Source organism: Trachypithecus francoisi, unplaced genomic scaffold (assembly GCF_009764315.1).
Source record: "Trachypithecus francoisi isolate TF-2019V2 unplaced genomic scaffold, Tfra_2.0 Lachesis_group20, whole genome shotgun sequence".
Taxonomy (NCBI): domain Eukaryota; kingdom Metazoa; phylum Chordata; class Mammalia; order Primates; family Cercopithecidae; genus Trachypithecus; species Trachypithecus francoisi.
In genome coordinates, this window is record NW_022681466.1 from 25,496,926 (window position 1) to 25,510,456 (window position 13,531).

General features: G+C 43.6%; 2 protein-coding genes across 3 annotated transcripts; one reads left to right on the forward strand and one right to left on the reverse strand.

Annotated features, from left to right (window-relative positions):
* Positions 1-5,997: 5,997 nt before the first annotated feature.
* Positions 5,998-10,145, reverse strand: TOB1 (transducer of ERBB2, 1). Of its 2 annotated transcripts, none has more exons than XM_033183516.1 (2): positions 9,838-10,145; positions 5,998-7,943 (listed from the first exon to the last, which is right to left on the reverse strand). In XM_033183516.1, exon 2 carries the CDS (start codon positions 7,805-7,807, stop codon positions 6,770-6,772), a length of 1,038 nt encoding a protein of 345 aa, XP_033039407.1. In that variant the 5' UTR covers positions 7,808-7,943; positions 9,838-10,145; the 3' UTR covers positions 5,998-6,769. The 2 variants fall into 2 exon arrangements, with proteins under 2 accessions (XP_033039407.1, XP_033039408.1); XM_033183517.1 differs by having other exon boundaries at positions 5,998-7,750; positions 9,838-10,144.
* LOC117067986 (translation initiation factor IF-2-like) lies at positions 8,825-13,132 on the forward strand. Its single transcript, XM_033185263.1, has 3 exons — positions 8,825-8,866; positions 9,226-9,411; positions 9,512-13,132. Exons 1-3 carry the CDS (start codon positions 8,825-8,827, stop codon positions 10,763-10,765), a joined length of 1,482 nt encoding a protein of 493 aa, XP_033041154.1. The 3' UTR covers positions 10,766-13,132.
* Positions 13,133-13,531: the final 399 nt, after the last annotated feature.

Genomic DNA, 13,531 nt, shown 5'->3' on the forward strand with positions numbered 1-13,531 from the left:
TTAAGTCAGTCTTCCCACTCCAAAAGGGTGTGCACCATAATTTTCCAGCTTTCTCACTAGCACTAAGAAAGATGAAAAAAAGACCTCAAGAGCTGTAGAAGGGCATGTGGAGAATCAGCGTTTCAAAATAGCTGCAACCTGATGGCTGGGAAGGAAGTTTATGTTTAACATTCAGTGCAAAAAAATAAAATGAAATAAAATCAATGTCTAGCTCATTTTGTCAATGTGGTTTTTCCACAATTATTTTTTGAAACACTTGAAGAGTGTATAGGCAGAAGGGATGCGACCTACGGTATATGCCAAGGTTTGTCTAAAAATATTTTACACCTGTTCTCTGTACTGCACACTGGTCATATTTTATCAGTGAAGTAAGTACTCATCATGCCAGACGGAATGTGTTTTTCCTTCCAAGTCCTCTATGTTTTTCCCTTTGGTAAAGCAAACCTCCTCTTCTTTTCTACCTGCACTAAAATAAAGCTAGCACCATTATCCATATGACGTATCTACCACCAAGTTACATTTTAACTACTATTCCTCAGGCAATATTGTTTAAATAAGAACAACTATGTCAATATTTTTCACAACAGCATGGACATTTTAACTTAGCAAACTCTTATGGCTGCTCCCAAACAGAAATGTCAACTAGTATACTGGGTTGCCAATTGTATGAAATAATCAACTTGCCAATTGTATGAAAAAGAATGCACTGGTTTCCTTCGGTGCCTCAAAACTAGAAATACAAACTCCATGATATTTATTTTTATGAAAATAATTATACATATTTTATGAAACATGAGCTTTTAGAATACGACTGTAGAATTTCAATTTTCTGTTGACTCAAATAACTGACAGCAAAATGTGCATATAAGAAGGCAGTTGTGATCTTCACTTACTTTCCTGATTTCAAAGGGCAGCAAACATGGCTAGAATTCTGGACTTGATGGCTTCTAAATACTGTGAGCCCCTACGGACACATGTTCTGTTAGTTCACTGACAACTCTTAATAGCAGATGATTAGTTCTCATAGCTCCTCAAGGAAGCATATTGGCATCACTGTACTCATTTTGCAGATGAATAAACTGAGCCATCTGAATCAAATGACTTAATACAATTAAGCAAGGAATGTAGACTCATAGTTTCAGTTAGCCACTAGACAGGGACTGCCTGTTGATTAAATGTTTTCGTCTGAGGCTTGCCTAGTTGTGAGATAATCTCAAAGTTCTCACTAACAGACTATATATACAAACCAAGTCCTCTAAGATATAAAATCTTAAAACTCAAATACTGAGAAATGGTTAATATAGGTTTTACTATTAATACTTACAAGTCAAATTCCATTAATAAGACTTTCAGCCCAATCTAAACCACCTAAAGCTCACCTAAGGGGTCAGCAATATTTGCTCCAATCAAATGCCAACTAACCCAACAATGTAAATAGTATTTAGTATAAACAGGATTTAATCCACATAGAAACTACAGAAATTCTCCTGAGCCATTTTTAAAATGGGCTTTTCTCTTTACTGTGCAAACATGTTCAAAACTAATAGCAACAATCAAAGGTATGTAAGCTTGTCCACAACAGCTCATGCTTCTAAAATGTGACTTTTTATTTTAAACCAAATTGTATTTTTTTTTTTCAAGAAAGGCTTTCAGAATGAGTTTGAAATGAGAAGTCAATTTGTTTCTTTAATGTTTTAAAACAGGCTGGTCACGATGGCTCACGCCTGTAATTCCAGAACTTTGGGAGGCCAAGGTGGGTGGATCACTTGAGCCTGGGAGAGTCCAAAATCAGCCTGGGCAACATGGTGAGACCCCAAATCTACTTTAAAAACTATAATTTTAAAAAATGTTTTGAATGTTTTGAAATAAAAGTAAAAAGACCATGAATCACAATATTTATATGTACAGAAATCCTTAAGGTAGCTTTTCAAAGTAATTTAAAAACAAATCATAGGTACTAGAAACACATTGTTCGAAGGTAGGTCACTTGGCCTTGCTTTAGAGTGTTTATCAATAAGCACAGACAAGGAATGGTTGTGAAAATAGCCACAGGAGGTTAACGGTTACAACTTTACTTGTAACCGGCCACTAAATCTACAGTCAGGGAATCATCCAGTGGTTCTGAAAAGAGATGTAATTTATATGACTGAATTATGAAAACCAACAAAACTAGAGCATTGCTGGGTGCAGTGACTCATGCCTGTAATCCCAGCACTTTGGGAGGCCGAGGCGGGCGGATCACCTGAGGTCAGTAGTTTGAGACTAGCCTGGCCAACATAGTGAAACCCTGTCTCTATTAAAAATATAAAAATTAGCCGGGTACTCAGGAGGCTGAGACAGGAGAATCACTTGAACCTGGAAGGTGGAGGTTGCAGTGAGCCAAGATTGCGCCACTGTACTCCAGCCTGGGCAACAGAGCAAGACTCCATCTCAAAAAAAAAAAAAAGAAAAAAAAACTAGAGCATTGATATAACAATGATTTCTAAAAACATTTCCCTATTGCCTATGAGTTCAGTTTATAACCAATGGAAATATAAAGTCTCACTCAAAACATCATCATGGCATATTCTGAGCATGGTTAACAGCCTTCCACTAGACCCTTCTCATTAACACTTTTGTAAAGATTCTGCAAATTACATAGCTAATACATCAAAAATGGTGCTATTACCCTGACTTCAAATCAGAATAACAACTAATCTGAGGGAACAAAGCATAGTGCTCAAGAGCATGAACTCTGGAACCCACTACCTGAGTTTGAATCGCCAAGTCTGCCATGTATTGGCCATGCAATCTTGGGTCAGTGAAGCTTTCTGTGCCTCAGTCCCACCCCTCTGCCCCCAACCCAGTCTATAAACTGGGTTAGAACTACACTTGACACATAGTAAGTGCTATATGTTTATTTTCTGATTTAAAAGATTAAAAAAAAAATGGCTCCAACTACGTTTACATAAGCCACTCAAAAATGGCTTCAAACTGGGCATGCAATTGGAAAATGTGCTAATTTTCCAATTGTATGCCCACAGATAATTGATCCTAAATCCTTTAAACAGCAAGATGTAATCTTCCTAACATACCACAAAAACTAAAGCACTCTGATCTCAAATGACCTCCTGGGGCAAACTGATTACGCATCAACTGATTGATATACTTAACAACGCAATGGGTTTTATTCAGCAGTGACCATTTTACATACTTGTCTTCTGTTTTCCTTGTATCTGTTTTTGCACTAGAGTTGTTACCCAGCGTCTGACAAAAACATGCATTTCCAGTCAAGCAAGGGTACATATCTGATGTTCCATGCCTATGCTATTTTCTGTTTGTGTAGGGAAAGGATATAAAGGAAGGTTACCAACTGGCATCTTACTTCATTAGCTTAAGTATGTCCAATGAGACATACTTTGCTTCTTTCTGTGTTACAGTGACTTATTTTAAAATAATCGAAGTCCTGAAGATTTGTTAAGTCTCTCAATTAAAATGCCAGTACCTAAGACATGTATGTGGGAATGGGATTCACACCCAATTGGAAAAACATTATTTTATTTTTTTGAGACTGAGTTTGGCTGTTGCCACCCAGGTTGGAAGGTAATGGTGCAATCTTGGCTCACTGCAACCTCCGCCTCCAGGTTCACGCGATTCTCCTGCCTCACCCTCCCAGCCTGTAGCTGGGACTATGGGCGCACGCCACCACACTGGTTAATTTTGTGTTTTTAGTAGAGATGGGTTTCACCATGTTGGCCAGGCTGGTCTCAAACTCCTGACCTCAAGTGATCCACCTGCCTCGGCCTCCCAAAGTGCTGGGATTACAGGTATGAGCCATAGCACCTGCCCTGGAAAAACATTTTAAACTCAGAGTACCTTTAGTTTCACCTTCAAAAGCTAAGTTAATCACAGTATATGTTATCTTTAAGGAGGCATTTTGAAGAAGGCCTATATTTACATTTGCCATCTATTATAGGTGAAAAGGAGATTTCACAATGTACCTGATTTCAGAAAAGACAAGGCAGGGCAGAAAAGGAATACACTAAACTTAGAAAGCCATTTTTTTGGTATAATATTCCTTACTCATCCATGAGCTATGAAATCTGTAAGGCAACATTTTGGACACTGAGGGTATTCAGAGGCTGCTACAGTATCTGTAGTTATAGGAGTCAAAAAGATGGGAAAGGCCTATGAAAATAATGAATTCATCAAATTGTCAACCAAAACAGTCTCCACACAGAGAGTCAAAAGCGTGATAGCACCATGGGGAGAAAATGACTTGGAACTAAGATGTAAGCTTTTCTCAGATGTGCTAGACAAAAGCACCTTTTAAAAAATTCCCATTCCTAATGAACAAAAAGGGTATGAAAACAGGGCCCTTGTTCATTTTTTTAAAAATTATGAAGTCCTCGCCGGATGCATTGGCTCACGCCTGTAATCCCATCACTTTGGGAGGCTGAGGCGGGGGGGATCACTTGAGGTCAGGAGTTCGAGACCAGCCTGGTCAATATGGTGAAACCCCGTCTCTACTAAAAATACAAAAATTAGCCGGCGTGGTGGCAGGCACCTGCAGTCTCAGCTACTCAGGAGGCTGAGGCAGGAGGATCACTTGAACCCGGGAGGCAGAGGTTGCAGTGAGCCGAGATGGTGCCACTGCACTCCAGCCTGGGTGACAGAGCAAGACTCCATCTCAAAAAAATTCTATTGTTTATGTACTGTCCAGCTGCCTTATGATTTTCAGAAAAAGCACATTATACTTGAGCCTTTCTTCATTTATAAGTAGAGTTTTCTCCCAAGTTTATAACTTTATCATCAAAGTCTGTAGCAGAAACTAGTGCTTAAAGCCATTACCCTGATTGTTCTTACTGCTATTCAAACTTCGTGATCACAAAAGCATGTAAGTGGTGTTGGCAGACCAGATCTTTGCTGCTTGCACCCAGTATTCCAATACTTCTTCATAGCCTCATTCTGTCCACTAAAGAACAAAAGCCTCACCATGGAGCTGACGAACAGCTTAGCTCTGTTATTTCCAGTGCTTGTTTCCTTAAAACCTTTTATTGCTCTACACTGCATGGGTAACTGACAAAAGGCTTTTGTAGACTGGTGTCCAGAAAGCTCATGAGACCAAATTTATTTCACTGGTAACCCAGGCAGTGCTGGTTTCTTACTATAAAAGTACATATAAAGTTTTTAAAGACAGCTTTCTCACCAATACTGTGTCAACACTGTATCAACGGACATTTTTAACTTTTCTCACCAATACTATGTCAATACTGTATCAATTGACATTTAGTGAAATGACTCATTTAACTTTAGTGGTCTTCCAACTCTTCAGTTTTAAAAACCTCCATCCTCACCAAGTCACTCCAATTTGATACAAGGTCAATCTCTCTAAATCCTTCAAACCAGCAGGTTGGATACCCACTCACAAAAAATTAAATACATAAGCGTTTTTGCTGGGAAAATGAAAATCCTAACATCTAACAATCTGTCCAACTGTGAATAGATTTTGACCTTAAGTTCTCTAGCTATGTGCAATGGCTAAACTTTAAAGATTAGTAAACTGATGTAAATTCTTCTTTTTCAAGTTCAGTCAGCCACTTTGAGCAAAAACAGAAAACTGATCCAATGCTCTCTCCATATAAATTTCAAACAAATCATCTCAGATTACACGAAGAAATTTCATCTTATCACCTGACTCCCCCATGTCAGCATGACATTTTGAAACTTGCTGTATAGCTAACCTTACCATACCATCTCTATCATGGGGTAGACAAATGTGGACTGAAGAGGGCTGTTAAAGAAAAATAAAGTTGTCCCAAGCTCTGGTCAGGCTATAGTTTTGATAGCATTTTTTATGTGGCAAACCACGATCTGGTGCTTTAGTAGAGCAACTGCTTTCCATTATTCCTTCCTGACTCAATGAGTCAGGCCTTTTTCCATTATTAGCATTTACAACATAGTAACTCCAGAGGTCCATCTTTAGAAAACACTTAAAAACAAAGACCACAATAGGCGTTTTTAATTTTAAAGAATTTTAATACAAACTTAATATAAACTATTTCAGTCCCTCTTAACATGTAAGACACTGACTCAAAATACTTTTTTATACCTTTTTTTCAAGTATTGCACAATATAGGTACAAAATTAATATTTACGATTACATTTTTCTTCCATAATATATAGCAAAAATCTTTAAACTTTTAACAGAAAATACATTTTTTTGAAAAAGCAAATATTCGTACATTTTAATTCCACCACTAAAGGAATATCCTGTACACAATTTTTAGAATAGTTGATGTCTTTAAGATGGATATTGTACAATTTCAGTAAAAAAAATACAACATGAAGCTGCTGCTGTCACAGATCACTGTAGTAAAAAGATATAAATGCAATACCATGTCGTAGAAACAATATATATATATCCTCTGATATTTTACAAACTTTGTACTAAATTAAATTATACAATTAGAAAAGACCAATAAACCCACTTATTAGTGCCAATTTTTATAAAAAAAAAATCAGCCATGTCCTTGCTATATCTTAAATACTGTAAGAGGCCATATCTGAGAGTATACTTTAAAATATACAGTCAGTATAAAATAACTTTGTGCTTGGTTGGCAAATGAAAAATGATGCATGTTTTATTTTTTTTTTTTTAACCAAGCTTGAATGTATCCTTACTGTAAGCTTAAAAAAAAAATTCTCAAGGAGGTAAAAAAAAAAAAAAAAAAACAAAATCCCCCTTGGGCCCGTGCATTTTAACTTGTACGATACATTTTCTTTTTTTTTAGTTAGCCATAACAGGCTGGAATTGCTGGTTAGAATACTGCATGTTATTTAAGCTAAAATTCAAGCCATCTACAAAAGACTTCTCATTGAGGCCTCCATAGGCCGCAAACACATCAAAGGCATTACTGTACTGGAGAGGACTGAGGTTAAGGGGGCTGTCACCTGGGAACATTCCATTGGTACTACTACCTTGACCCTGCATATTAGGAAAAATAAATTCCTTGGCATTAGGAGAAAGAGCAGAGGTTTTCTGCTGTTGTTGTTGCTGTGGTGGTGGCGGTGGTGGTGGCGGCTGGGCTGGCTGCTGCTGTTGCTGTGGCTGCTGCTGGCTACCCAAGCCAAGCCCATACAGAGAGTGCATTGAGGAAGAGATGGCTTTCTGCTTCAAGAGGTCATTCACATTCAAGCCGAGGTTGATAGGAGAAGTACGTGCAACCTTGTTGCTACGGCCGCTATTCTTCATTTTGGTAGAGCCGAACTTGGTGGCAGCAAAAGTGGCAGTGGTAAAGGTTAAAGGCTGAGTGGACCGGGGCATGAAGGTAGGGCTTACAGCAGCAGAGTGACCAAAAGGAGGCGATGGAGAGCTGGACACTGATGAGGCTGGGTCACTTATGGGCATAAAAACCTGGGCCTCTGGGTTAAAGCTGTTTTTGATCTCCTTATCCAACTCACATCCATTTTCATTATTATCATCCACGTAAAGCACCTTCACTGGTCCCTTTTCACCAATTTGGTAAGAAACCTCAAATGGGTCGATCCAAACACTAAGATCCTGTGGCAGATTGCCACGAACATCATCAATGTCCAAACCACTCTCTTTGGATGCTTGTTCAATCACTGGGTCCACTTTCTCCCCTATGTGTATACACCTAAACCCCGATCCTTTGTATGGCTTTTCAGGATACCAGTGCCCTTCATATTTCTTCTTAAGAAGTCTTTCAAGTTCTTCACCAAAAATGTTGACACGTCTCCTGGGAAGCTTATTGTACAAATATGAAATAATAAAATTTAGTGCTACTTGGATTTCAAGCTGCATAGCTGCTACGCCACAAAATTAGGTTTCAACTCCCCCACCAAGAAAAAAAAAAATGTTCAGTTTGTGGCAGAGAAACAAATTTTCATTCAAAGTGCTGGTATTAGTAGATTATCCTTCACCTTGAGTGATCTTGTTCCTTAAAACAAAACAAAAGCAAACATATCCAAATAAGATAAAGGTAATATAAGTCCCATGACCTTTCCCCCTACAAAGTAACTTCACCTTAAAAAATGTCTAATATCTAGTGTTAGTTTACTAAGGATAAAAAAGAAGAAGAAAATGTGTACTAGGACAGAAAGCCTGGAAACTGTAAATAGTACAAAATATAAAATAGAAAATTGTTGATTAAAGTTTAAAATCACACAGGAAAATGTAGATTTACAGATGAAATAATGTTTTTAAAAACCTGTTTCTGAATAGAGTTCTAAGAAGAAGTATCTCTAGAACATGTATTCTTCTCCCCTCAATTCTCACAAGAATATTTATTGTACTCAGCATCCTCCCCCCACTCCCATATATATAGATGCCACTTTTAGGTAGTAATTTTTATTGTTATTCACCAACTTAGAAGTGAATCCACGTTTTAGTTTACTTCGGACATATACTATTTAAATCTGCTCTGTCATTGACATTTAAAAATCTGGTAAGTTAGGAAAATCATTTTAATTTCCATAGTACATGATGCTAAAATTAAAGACACTGAGTACTAAATGAATTTCTTCCCAGTGAATAATTATGAACCAAATTATTCTATATAGTTTCAGCCTTAAGTATATAAAGAGCATACAATACAACAAAATCCAGCTTCTCTGGGTCTTTTGTTTTCAACGTGTATTTTCCTAAATCTGAAAATACCTATTAGGCAGCAAGTATAACAAAAGCAACGACACAAATTAAAACTATTGATTATTCTGTTTAAAGGCCAGGGTTTCTGAGTTTTAGTCTGATTTTAAAAAACCTCCGTCCGTCCTCCCTTCCTCCCTCCCTCCCTCCGCGGTAACAGCCGGAGAAGCAAGTATGGTAAGGTCGACCTTTAAACGTTTGCTGGATCAGCACTGGGTGGGGATAAGAAAAGATCAAGGGCAAACAGAAGATATTTGCGAAAGGGATCTATTTGCACACTGAAGTTGATTTAAAAGGACGTTTAAAAATCAAGTTGGTCTTAATTCGTCTGTTCTATTTTCCATATTCGTGGTAACAAAGGGAAAAAGAATCCCTGGCTGCCCCCAAACTACACTTTCCAAGTCAAAAGCCTGAGTGCCGGCAGAGGCAGCTGATTAAGCCCAATTGCTTGAAGGTGCAGCCGAGCAAAATTCAGGCTCGGTGGAAGGTAGTTACAAAGCAACGCCTTAAGACAGGCAGGAGCGTGAAGAATTACATAAACAGCCAGTTAGATCTCATTAGATTTCTGCTCACAGCCCTCGGAGCCCAAGCGCTACAGCAGCAGCAACAGCAAGAGGAGGTGGAGGTGGAGGAGGAAGAGAGTACGAGCCTCCTCGGAGAAGGAGGAGGAAGGCCCGGGAAATGGACGAGCAACCTCTCCCGGCTGGGCACCCAGCACCGAGCAGGTCGGGGCGCCGGGTCAGCCGCTCCCCTCCCCCGCCGTAACCCGACCCGCCGCTCCCCGCCCCGCGGCCCCCGCCCCGGGCTCCAGGGACCCGGTCAGAGCCTGGGGGAGCACCGGTTCCCCGGCACCATTTTCAGCCTCGCGGCCACCGGCCCCTCGAACCCCAGCGTTCCACCGCGAGCTCGTCGCTCCTCCGGGCGCCCCAACCCCCCGATTCCCGTCAGCACGCCCCGGGCCGACCGTCCCCGGTCAACTGCCCGGGCCGAGCCCGACGCGTCGGTAGCCCCTCGGAGCCGCTTCCCTCGGGTCCCAGCGCTGCCCCCTTGGCGCCCAGGGCCGCGACCCCGCCGTCCCCGAGCTCCCGAGGGCCCGGAGCTCGACGCCGCTGCAGCCCCTCCTCCGCCGCCTGGGCCCGGGGCTCCTGTCTCCTTGCCAACCCCGCCCGGCGCCCGAAGATACTTACGGGCTGCTTCGGGGCGGCTTGGACCACAGACCCGCGGCTGGGCGGGGAGCAGCGCGGCAGGGCGGGGGCGCGGGAGGGTCGGGAGCGGCGAGCTCGCCGAGTGCAAGACGTCGCCGCCGCGGGGCTGAGGGCAGAGGACGGAGGCCTCGGGCGGGCCTTGGGAGCTCGCCGATGGTGGCTCGGGGTGGCGGGCACGGGGGTCAGACGAGCGCGCTCACTTCTCCACACAGCCCGGTGCCCGGCCCAGCGTCCCCGTAGTGCGCCCGCTCCACGCCGGGCCAGAGCTTCGCTCCTTCTGCCGCGGCGCGCGCCCCGGCTCTCGTTTTATGGCCTCCTCCCTGCCCCCATCCCCCTCCGTCGGGGTGCGCGCGCCCGCCAAGCGTCACACAGCTCCCGCGGCGCAGCCATTCCCCGCGCTCCCCGCCCCGCACCCCTGTCCCCCGCCGGCCGGCTCCGCCCCTGCCCTGCCCCCCGACGCCATTGGCCAAGTCCCGCCTGCCCCTGTCCGGACGCGCGGTGGACGCAGGGGTGGGGAAGCCGCACCCTCCGGGCTCCAGGAGGGCCAATGAACCGACAATCGGAGCACTGGGGACGGAATGAAGAGAACGTTTGGAAAGGGACTGTGGGGGGAGACGTGCCAAAGAGAGAAAGGGGTGGGGTAGGGCGGCTGACGCCCGGTTTAGGCGGAGAGCGCCGGGCAGTGGGGGAGAAGGGCGAAGCCGGTGGCGAAGCGGCCGAGAACCGGGGCTGGAGGAGCCCAGGACTCCGGGAGGGCGGCAAGGGTACCCAGAAAGTGCCCTTTCCGCGTGGGGCTGCAGCCAAGGAGGATCCCGCTCGTGGAATAGCTACTAAATCAGCCTCCAGCCCACCCCGGGGGGGGCGGGTAGAGAAAGGGCAAACTGTGACCGGGATTCCTGCACCCAATTAATTGAATATTAATCACCCCAAGGCCTAGGCCAACCGCCACCCAGACGGTGGCAGCTGCAGAACCCTCAAAGCCGTGGAGCCGGGCTGGGGGTGGGGAAGGTAGGCTGCCACAGCTCCCGCCCCGCCGGCAGTTTAACTGCTTCCGCAGCCTCAGGCCTCCCGGTGAGACCCTGGCTGCGACTCGGATCCGTTTATTCCAAATGTCCCAGCCCACGCCGTGCCCAGGGTGTGGCGACACGAGGCCAAATTGCGTATGTATCTGTGTCCATGTCTACATACACACGCATGTGTGCATTTCTAGGGCTTGCTGGAACGCAGGTGCACAGAATAAACGCGGTGCCTGCCTGTAGAGTGCGTTTAAGATCATTCTCTGCTGAAATATGTGCGGGTACCTAGGGAGTGGGGTAAGAGAGGGACTCGTGGCGGGGGGCGGGTAAGTGCCTTTTTCACAACCTGCCCCAGAGAAATACTCGAAATTACATCGAGAGTGGAATCGAGCGTCCCTCTCAGCTAAAAATACTACTCACAGGTAGCAACGACCCCTGATTGGCCGCGCTGGTCCCTTCGCAACCAAGCGATTGGCTGCCTGGTATCCAGGAGACCGACGTCAAACTCTGACTGGGAAAAGGGGAAAGTCGGGGGGGAACTAAGGAGGGGATGGGGAGAAAGAAGCAATGAATGAAACGCCCATCGCCTGGCCTTCCCCCTTCCCCTTTCCCCTTTCCTCTCCATTCTTGGAGCACTTCCTGGGAAAACACCCGTTGGGGCGCCGCCTTCCCCTCCAAACGGGGCCTACACTCTCAACCTGCTATAAGGAAGTTAAACCGCAGCTCACCGAGGAGTAGGGTGTCTACGGTGCGGGCCCGTGTAGACCAGCTGTGCTCCTCGGGGACAAACCTGCTGTACATGTCAGGCCTAGAAGCTTTTGGCTTTATGAACGCAAAATCTGGTTGGAGCCGCCTTCTCTACCCTGACTCTCCCGCCTCTTCCTTTTAGAAGGAACCGCATTGAGAAAGGGTATTTCTGAAGGCTCAATGCGTAGGAGAAGGGGAGGGAAGATGGGTTTGTGGAATGGGCTGAGCGTGGGGAGTGATCAGGTGACTTATTTCATGTTTATTGTACAAATTCCTAAAACATAGTTTTACTAAGTCCTTAAATTATGATTAATGTGATTTTTTTTTTTTTTTTTTAGTGTTTGGGTTTTTTAGTTGCAAACAAGAGTGGAATTGAACTGTGAAAGTATGGCAAAACTGTGAAAGCATTTAAATGAAAATGTCCCTTCCTCTGCATTGAAATGGCACCAAAACGTCAAATATAAATGATTTGTTCAGTTTTCTTTTATTATTTGTTTGTTTTTGGTTTTCTGTAATGACAATTCCATCTGTAATAAAAGTGAGTTACATTTTCTAATTAAGCACAGAAATTTCAAGAAACTAGATAGGATATTCTTGGAATGCCTTATCAAAAGAAACACTTAATTTTTCACATGTTCTAGAAGCACAACTTCTCTTACCATTAGGCAAATAATGGTACTATACTAAACATCTAGAATTGCGGGACCATGTGTCTTGATTAGTAATTTTATATTTGGGGGCTGCATATTAGGCGTGGCTGAGATTAAAATGTCTAAAGATACATGAATTGTAATTTTGTCAAACTTATCTGTACTTTTCAAGAATTCTCTCAAGAGAAGGGACAAGTTCTCTTTTCTGAATGTCTTCAATCTGTAATTCCAGGTATAAAATATGAGGGCAGTCATCTGATAGGTACTGATTAAATATCAGCAGCATTAAAAGCATTTTTAAGTCAGAAATGTAGATGTCAAAAATTTATGAGTTATTGCTGCTTAGCCCAGGAGTATAAGAAGATGTCTGACCAAATATGAACACACACACAAACACACAAACACACACACACGAAGGCCCCATAGCATACTGGAAAAAGCAATGAAGGGTGGGTACTGGGAGATCTGAGTTTCACACCAGTTTCTATCAACTTTTAGTTTTCTCACCTATCAAAAGGGTTGAATTAGATCATGTCTAATGTCTCCTTCAATTAAAAAAAATTCCACACTTGGCCGGGCGCAGTGGCTCATGCCTGTAATCCCAGCACTTTGGGAGGCTGAGGCGGGAGGATTACCTGAGCTCAGGAATTTGAGACCAGCCTGGCCAACATGGTGAAACCCCATCTCTATTAAAAACACAAAAATTAGCCGGGTGTGGTGGCACACGCCTGTAATCCCAGCTACTTGGGAGGCTGAGGCAGGAGAATTGCTTGAGGCCCGGAGACCGAGGTTGCAGTGAGCTGAGATTGTGCCATTGCACTCCAGCTGGCCGACAGAGCGAGACTCTCTCTCAAAAAAAAAAATCTGCCCTTAAAACTCAATGTTCCTAACATACATATTGCAGCTCTTTTTTCAAATACATATTGCAAGGCCATGCATGGTGGTTTATGCCTGTAATCCCAGTACTTTGGGAGGCCAAGGTGGGTGGATCACCTGAGGTCGGGAACTCGAGACCAGCCTGACCAACATGGAGAAACCCTGTCTCTACTAAAAATACACAATTAGTCAGGCATGGTGGTGCATGCCTATAATCCCAGCTACTCGGTAGGCTGACACAGGAGAATTGCTTGAACCTGGGAGGCAGAGATTGCAGTGAGCTGAGATCACGCCGTTGCACTCCAGCCTGGGCAACAAGAGCAAAACTTTGTTTCAAAAATATATATATACATTATACATATATATATATGGATTGCAAATACTAGG

Bases quoted from the DNA above. Each gene is read 5' to 3' on its own strand.
- TOB1 (XM_033183516.1), bottom strand. From the start codon at position 7,807: ATGCAGCTTGAAATCCAAGTAGCACTAAATTTTATTATTTCATATTTG.
- LOC117067986 (XM_033185263.1), top strand. From the start codon at position 8,825: ATGGTAAGGTCGACCTTTAAACGTTTGCTGGATCAGCACTGG. The intron at 8,867-9,225 runs GTGGGGATAAGA...TTCTGCTCACAG, and splicing joins GTTTGCTGGATCAGCACTGG to CCCTCGGAGCCCAAGCGCTA. The intron at 9,412-9,511 runs GTAACCCGACCC...CACCATTTTCAG, and splicing joins AGCCGCTCCCCTCCCCCGCC to CCTCGCGGCCACCGGCCCCT.